Here is an 8,907-nt window from a genome sequence, read left to right as displayed (position 1 = left end):
TTTGTTGTTTCTTGATTGTGCAGGTTGATCGTTATAACAGCTTCCGATGAATGTGCGCATCATATCAACCTTGCCAACACAGTCTTCAAGCTTATTCATCAAGCCATTGTTGACTTCAAATTGATGAACTTGATGTAGCGTTTGTCATCATCAAAAAGGGGGAGATTGAAAGTGTGCATGTCAAGAGGAACACTTTGGAAAGCTCTCCTTGAATGTCATGGTTTTGATGAGGACAACTTGTGCCTAAAAGAGCTTGAAGATCACCAACAAATCAACGTGCTTAAGTCTTTATTTGGTACTAGGCTTAGACTAGATTCTAGTTTAAGTTGAGTCGAAGGCTTAGGGCACCTAATACATGTCTCATATGCATATATCTTTTAAATCATTTCATCCATGAGATATGTCATTCATAATATGTTCATGCATTACATAAATACATGTATATGTGCATTCTAGGCATAAAACTAAGTGTTAAACATGTATCATCTAAGTGCATAACGTATTTGATATTTTGTATTTAAAAATACACTTTTAATTGTTGTTAATCGATTAACCAAATCCTTTAATCGATTAACCCAACTGCTTTGAAAAGTGGTTGCTACTGGAACACGTTTTTAAATGCTGTTAATTTACGTTAATCGATTAACCTAAATGTTTGTTAAGTTGTTGGAACTGAAAAACTGAAAAACTGAATCATTTATGATTTTTAGTCCCGTTAATCGATTAAGTTCGCATTTAATCAATTATCTGGGGTTCTGGACTGATTCTTTATAAACTGCGTTTTCAGAATTAATCTCATAAGTTGCATGTTGCATTTATTAGAGAGTTAGAGCATTTTACGTGTTAATTGTTGCATCTATTTGTTAAGTGCATTAGTGAGTTTAGAAATGAGAGATTCCTTGCTTTAGGATTGAGTGCATTTCATGTTATAATCTCTCATGTTTTCCCTCACATGTTCATGCATATTTTGATGCTTTTTCATGAAGTTTTATGATTCTGTAACTTCTGTTTTCATAACTAATACTTGTCATTTCACATGAGTTTGTGTTAGATGTGCATTAGAGTAAAGCCTTCTTGTTATATTTGAGCTTAGAAATAGCTTTATTTTACTCTTGTAATTGTTGTAAAGGGAATCTCTTGGTATCTTATCACCGTTAGAGATTGAGTGTTTCTTCATTGCTTAGAGTGTAAGAAAAGGAAAGAACGAGAGATTCTTTGGCTGGGGCTACGCCGAAAGAAACGTTTTCTTTATCGGTAGGAAGGGAGTCAAACCATTGAATAGTTTCTTTGATTTCTTGTCATTTGCTAAGTGTTGTAATTGGATAATGTGTTTGTAAATTACATAACGAACCAGGATAAAAATTTGCGTTGCAGGATTTGTTCTCTCTCTCTCTTTACTGTTTTCAATCGATTAATTTGTATATTTGATTCAACTGATACATTCTGTTCATTTGCTGTACTGGATGCTATTCTAATATACAAATCTGTAAGCTCTGTATTCGTTCTATTATCGGTTAACTGTTCTGCATTTAATCGTTTCTGTAATTGCTTACTGGTTCTGTTTAATCGATTAATATTGCTGTGTTAATCGATTATCTTGCTTCTGTTAATCGATTAAAATTGTTTATGTTAATTGATTAAAACTGTTTCTTTTGTTAATCGATTAATATTGTTCAAATAATCGATTATCTTTCTTCTTTAATCGATTAAATAGGGTTGATTCAGCATTAAGTTTTGATTTGCGAAAAGCGGTACTTCTAACCGCAACACCTATTCAACCCCCTCCCTTCTAGGTGTATTGTAACCACTGATACCTAACAACACCAACCTGCGTTCTTGGCTTTGACCCTTATGTCACCAAATTCTGGCAGCACACCAACAATGTAATAACTTCTTGAAAACAACTTGTTCATAGTTTCAAAACACATTTTTCATGAGTTCAAGAACACTCATTTTCGGTTTTGCTTCCAAAATGAGTTAGAAAGTGTTTTAGAAAATTTCAACAGTTGAATATGTTCTTGACATAATCATGAACAACATACTTCAATATCATCAACATCCATTGGTTGAATGTGAAGAGATTGAAGATTGAAAGAAGAAGAAAATGAAGAAGAAAAGATGATGAGAGTAACTTACTCTCAAATCTTCAAATTGCCAAGTTTTTGCAAAGTGTTAGTGCATGAGTGTACATGGGTATTTATAGAGTTGTGGGGTGGGAGAAATCTGATTTCTAAACCCATTTCCCAAGGCAATCTAGCAAATCCAAGAGGGTGAGTGAATCATGGGTTAAGTGAATGATATAGGGGATTTGGTGGTAGTAAATCAAGGCATTAATGAGTGAAATCTATAAGATTTAGTAGGTAGATTTTGTGAAGTGACTCATGTGACGCGACGACCTTGGTGAAACGCGCGCGAGTAAAACCATGCTCGAGTAGCCAAAAATGATCGCCCAATTTTACTTTACGGTTGGAACTTCGAATTTTGGCATTCCGAGTGAAAATATTTTAGAAAATAGTTATGGACCACCTCAGGGTCTATCTTGACTCGAAATGTGATTGCAAAGTCAACGGCGTGATCGGAATTCGATTCCGAGTTATGGAACTCAAAAACCAGTTTTTGATCCGTACCGGGTGAGATTCGGCCCCGACTGCAGTCCGAAACCGACTGTCTCCGAAAATCATGAAAATTTACCACCAAGTTGGAAATAGAATTACAAGACTAAAACTCAACTAGAGTTTTGTCTAATTCTTTACGAAAAATTCCCAGAAATTCAGTTTCGATAATATAATTAATAAAAATATTAATAAAAACATATATTTTTAAGGTAGTAAAATTCGCGTTGTTACAACAACTAAATTCATGCTTTGTTTTAAGACGGTGTAAGGGGCTTCATTCAATTTATATTTACACTCATTTTGTTAATGATTTTATCTTTCCAAATAATAAATAGGATTATTTTTCTAATTCAAAATTAGTCCATGTATATAAAAATTAGTTCATGTATATTAGTTAACATATCTCTTTTAATTTTTGTATCTATTTTTTATGAATATCAAGTATACCTCAAAAATGAAATGTTTTTCCTGACCGATCGTATTACTCTGAGACACGTAGGTCTTGTGGCAAAATTCTTAATGTGGCTATATGAAGTTGAAGTCGACTGTGATGGTTAGGTCCACCTCATCTCAAATTTATTTAGTCATTTAACTACATGTATTTATTTTTGATTATTTTTTATTTGTATATGTGCATACTAAAGATTACTAAGTCTCTAATACAAAAAGATAGTTAACTAAGTCTCTCAAAAAATTCTTTAATGTTTGTTTAATGATTTTTTTACACATAGAATATGATTTTAAACTCATAATATAATTAATAAAAATTGAAATAATTCCTATATCTATTAATAGTACAAAAATGAGTAATTATTAGAAAATAAATTAATATGTATAAGGATATACACAATGAAAAGCATAAATTTCCTGTCATAAAATTTAGAATATTACAAATGCCAATAACAAAACTCAATAGCATTATTAGTCTAGCACGCTACACTACAGGTTTGCATTTTAAAAACATTCCAAGATTAATTACATGAAAACTTGTTTCATGATATTTATTTGAAAATATTTTCTATTACCCTATGCAAGTTGCGCATCTTCTTGACAAGCGTTTGGTAAATTGTAAATTTCGGATGAATCACATAAATTTATATCGATTTTCAAAAATAGTTTATATAGACTTTAGATGTATAATATCCATATTCAAAAAACAATTATGCTATAAAATATTTATTTAATCTTGTGAATATATGTCAATTAATTTAAAAGTAATGACAAAAAAAGAGATAACATTTTCAAAATTATTATCCTAGAAAATAACTTAGTTGCATAAATGATCTAGGACGAAAAAGGTTGTGGCATTTTTGAAAATATTATCTCATAAAAGACCTTAGTTTTAAAAATAAGGAGATATAAAACTATTCCAAATTTCTTATTTTCACAATCGAGATTGAAAATTAAGTGCACGAATGTTTAGACCTCGATTGTAATATGACTATATTAATATTACAATCTTAGTATGAGTGCATATATTAATTTATATATGGTGTATACCTATGTACTATGAGAATAATTGAATCGTAAAAATCATAAAAAAACGTTATACATATTTATAAGAAAAGAGATAACGAACAAAGAAAAGAGCACACTAGTTACGGTCCATCTTTGATGTTCTGTAGCTTCCACATAGCGATAAATTGAAAGAATACGTTTAGAGTTGGATACCACAACATGAAAGGGGGAAACATAACCAAAACAAATACGTCACTCTTTTATAAAGAAATTTGTCTTGCATCTATTGTTGGAATGTCAAGTTTGATTTCAATATTAAACAAAACTTATCAATCGAGTTGTACATGTTTTAGATATATGGAAACTGCTAAGAAGATATGTAATATAGTTAGCATGTCTAAAATGCTATTTGAATAGACTTACTTGCTAAATCCATACTACATCGATTACTCAGTCAATCTGTATTTGTTGGGTTTCGTTTCTTTGCAAAAGTCTTACAATAACGATTTTATGAGTTCAAATCGTCGCAATGTTAGATATGTAATGAATACTTAAAGACCAAATTTTAGGTTTTGCATTTTCTTCATCCAATACTCACATTGAAAAAAGTTGGAGGATAAAAAAAGACCTACGAATTGAAAAGCATAAAACAAGCTCATTTTTATTATAAGACATTTTTATAGAATTAAACACTTTCCCAAAAGTTAATATTATTAAAAAAATATTAGATTGGGAACTAGATGAAAGATTGCAATTAGTGTAATCTCTTTTCTTTATATGTGGGTTGAAAAGCGGCCTTGTTCATTAGTATTGCCTCTACCATCTCCCGAATTAGGAAAGGAGATCTACAATTTACTTATTATCTTCCAATGTCACTTAATTAAAATTAAACCAACTCATTAGCCAATTTTCAACCACGAAATATATAGTCTTGATTATCCTATTGCATCTAAGGACGCTTTATAGCTATATAAAATCATGTCATACACCCTAATTCAATATTTAATACATAAATTAAGGGTATAAACTGGTCCATGCGATTAGCAAAAGTACTATTTAAATATGGGTGTTTTCGGTGATAATACGTTGTTCGATGCATAATTAGCTCCCAAACTTAGATCTCCAGTTCTATGACCGTATTTTCCAAGTTGGACGTAAAGATAGTTTTATAAGTTTTGTCCCCAAAATTATGTAGCAGCAACCCTAAAGTCATGTAGCAACCCTAAAGTCAAGCAAGAACCCTAAAGTCATGCAGCAACCCTAAAGTTATGTAGCAGGAACCCTCATTTGGAATAAAATTGAGTTGATTTCTGTATCGTCCTAAGTCATGTTATAGATGATCCATTAAAAATAAGGTTGTGATACTCGCTACGCTTCTCACCCATTTTTCCGATTTTCAATGTGTTCCCTGGCCATTCACATGCCCCCTTTATCACCTACACCTTTCAATCACCAACATCTGACTCATGCTGAATTTCGTGCATCACCACCTTTGCTCCTACCATCAACAACTTGTGATACTTTTTCATTAAAAAAAGTTCTTAACAATATATAATAAATGATGAAATAAATAACAAAATGAAATAATAAATAAAATATTTTTTGTTTAATATAAAATTCTTAATATTTAGAAAAGTAATAAGTTTAAAATATTTGAAATAATATTAACAATATTAATACTAAAAATATTTTTTTAACTATACATAACGAATACCAAATCAAATAATCATAATTCTTTTCTTAATTAATTTCAAAATACGAAAAATATTATCATATCAAGGATGAAGGAAAGGTCATGGGTACTCACTTCTTTTCCACAACTCATCATTAGAACATTGTTGATATATCATTTATGTTTTTAAAATAATTAAAATACAGTAAATGAATCAACAATTTTCTACCAAGAACTATGTAAGTCTGCATTCTCGATTACATAAAATCGAGACATGTGAATACCATAAGAACAAAAACTAATGTGCATATGATTACAATTAGAATTTAGGTATATAAACGTATGAAAATATTTCATTTCACAATTATGTACGAAAGGAAATCAGAAAGTAGTACCATTAAATAAATAATTTTGACCATTAAGATAAATCAATCTTTCAACATTAGGTTTTGGAAACAATATATATATTCCACACAATCAAAAGAAAATCTAATTAAACAAAATCGTGTGTCTTATCTTTAAGGTTGAAGAAGAATAAAAAGTAATATGGTATCCTTCCGATGGACATATACCCTGTATATCCATTATCAATGTCATATATTTGCCACCAATGAGAAACAAACACCTCATATACTCTTATAACCTTTTGTTAATTTAATTTATTACGAGCTAGTTATTTTTATTGGTGGCAATGAAAACATATAATATTGGTTATAGAAGTTTTTTTTCTATTTCGATCTAGCAACATTATTGTTTGCCAGGTTTTCACATTCTATCCAATGCAAAACAATTGTCGAAAATACTTGTGGGCCCGTATTATTCTGAAAGTCAAACAAAATATTAATGCACAACTCAAAGAAAAGTTTTTATGAACCCTTGCATGTTTCGAGCAGGGTGAGTCTCATGTGAAAACTAAATTTACCAAGGTGATTGGTATACGTTAAATGGTAAATAATTGTTAAATGGTAAATAAGAAAACTATAAATTAGAAAGCATTTGAATTGTTAAGAGCATTATGAAAACCCACTCTCTAGTGAAGTTGGGGAAAATGGGGTGTCCACTTGTCCCAGGTTCTGTTTGTCTTGCATTGGCCATAATATTCTTTAGTTTACCATCTGAAGCAAATGACGTTTACCTTCCATCAAAGTCAAGTCGCAAGAACCCCTATAAACCACCCCTCATTCCTATCCCAATGATCGTCTCTCCACCATCATCTCCATTACAAGATTTTGAGCCCCATTCTCCATCACAACCATCCGAAGCAAATGACATTTACCTTCAATCAAAGTCAAGTCGCAAGAAACCCTATAAACCTCCCCTTATTCCTATCCCGGTGATCGTCACTCCACCATCATCTCCAGTACAAGATCTTGAGTCCCACTCTCCACCACCATCATCCGAAGTAAATGACATTTACCTTCCATCAAAGTCAAGTCGCAAGAAACCCTATAAACCACCCCTTATTCCTATCCCGGTGATCGTCACTCCACCATCATCTCCAGGACAAGAGCAGGTGCCCCAATATCCACCACAACCATCCGATGCAAATGAAGTTTACAATCCATCAAAGTCAAGTCGCAAGAAACCCTATAAACTACCCCTAATTCCTATCCTGGTGATCGTCTCTCCACCATCATCTCCAGGACAAGAGCAGGAGCTCTAATCTCCACCAAAACCATCCGAAGCAAATGACGTTTACCTTCCATCAAATTCAAGTCGCAAGAAACCCTATATACCACCCCTCATTCCTATCCCGGTGATCGTCACTCCACCATCATCTCTAGGACAAGAGTAGGAGCCCCAATCTCCACCACAACCATCCGAAGCAAATGACATTTACCTTCCATCAAAGTCAAGTCGCAAGAAACCCTATATACCACCCTTCATTCCTTTCCCGGTGATCGTCACTCCGCCATCATCTCCCTGGTAAAAATATTTTGTACTGTCATCTAATTATTATACTAACTATATGAAAATTAAAATCTAATCCTAATTTGAAACAAAAATTCATGTTATGGGACATCCTTTTTGTATTAAATACTTTAAGTAGTCTACATTTCATGTAAAATCTTTGTAATATTATATTTTATCAACGGATTAGTCATGAAATAAATATTAATGCCTGTGTCTAATAATGCAGGGTCTAAGTAGAAAGTGTGAAGATAATGCCATCATCGATTAGCGTTCTTGGAAAGTTTGAGTGTATGGCAGACAATGCAATATATAAAATAATAATAAATATATAGTCTTTCATACTTGGAACAAGTCCCTCTCTATTTTGTGATGCTGAGTGAGAGTCTCTTTTATCATTATTTAACTAGTTGAAGAGTGAACATAGTTTTAGTTCATCAATAAATATAAAAATGATATTGGTGGATATGATATCGAAAAAGAAGGTCTTTTAATTGTAATAATAATTGTTTTAAATAATGGTTATGATGGGTTGCGATTATGTAGAATTTTCCACAATAGCAGAAAGATGATGGGAAACGTAACAAATATGGCCATAATGGTGTTGATGATAACTTTTGCAAACTCTAATACCACGATATAACAACCACAATTACAGGGTACAACTTTGAACATTTGTTGGGTCATTTATGTAGCTCTCAAATCCAATATTGTCAAGATTGATGTGAAATTACCATTTCTATTCTGAGATAATACACACACAAGACACTAACTAGTAGTTTAAAGATAATACATATGATTGAAAAACAGAACTAATAAGGATTCTTGGGGAAGGTATCCCCACAAACTATAAGTAATATCATAGATAAAGTTGGCACTAATTTATAAATAAATATCCAAGGTCAAGATACATTTTTTTTTGAAACTTTCTAATTTTTAAAATTTTCATGTTGAGTTATGCTAATTACAATTATTTAATTTATAGCTTCATGATGTAACATGCAAAAAGCGAATAGAATGGTATTTTATGTTTAAGAAGGCGAAGATGATTTTAAACTTATAATTTAATTAATAAAAATTAAAATAATTCCTATACCTATAAATAGTATAGAAATTAGTAATTATTAGAAAATAAATTAACATGCATAAGGATATACACTATGAAAAACATAAAGTTGCTGTCATAAAATTTAGAGAATTACAATTGCCAACAACAAAACTCAATAGCATTATTACTCTACCACGCTAGAC

General features: G+C 31.4%; 1 protein-coding gene across 1 annotated transcript; it reads left to right on the top strand.

Moving 5' to 3' along the window:
• Positions 1–6,793: 6,793 nt before the first annotated feature.
• Positions 6,794–7,408, top strand: LOC109341444 (36.4 kDa proline-rich protein-like). The gene has a single exon (XM_019579355.1). The coding sequence runs from the start codon at positions 6,794–6,796 to the stop codon at positions 7,406–7,408; it is 615 nt and encodes a 204-aa protein (XP_019434900.1).
• Positions 7,409–8,907: the final 1,499 nt, after the last annotated feature.

This window comes from Lupinus angustifolius, unplaced genomic scaffold (assembly GCF_001865875.1).
Source record: "Lupinus angustifolius cultivar Tanjil unplaced genomic scaffold, LupAngTanjil_v1.0 Scaffold_463, whole genome shotgun sequence".
In the NCBI taxonomy this organism is placed as follows: domain Eukaryota; kingdom Viridiplantae; phylum Streptophyta; class Magnoliopsida; order Fabales; family Fabaceae; genus Lupinus; species Lupinus angustifolius.
Note: the sequence above shows the minus strand (reverse complement) of the source record. Positions and strands in the feature narration are given on the sequence as shown.

Coding starts and splice junctions, on each gene's coding strand:
- LOC109341444 (XM_019579355.1), top strand. CDS start 6,794: ATGGGGTGTCCACTTGTCCCAGGTTCTGTTTGTCTTGCATTGGCCATA.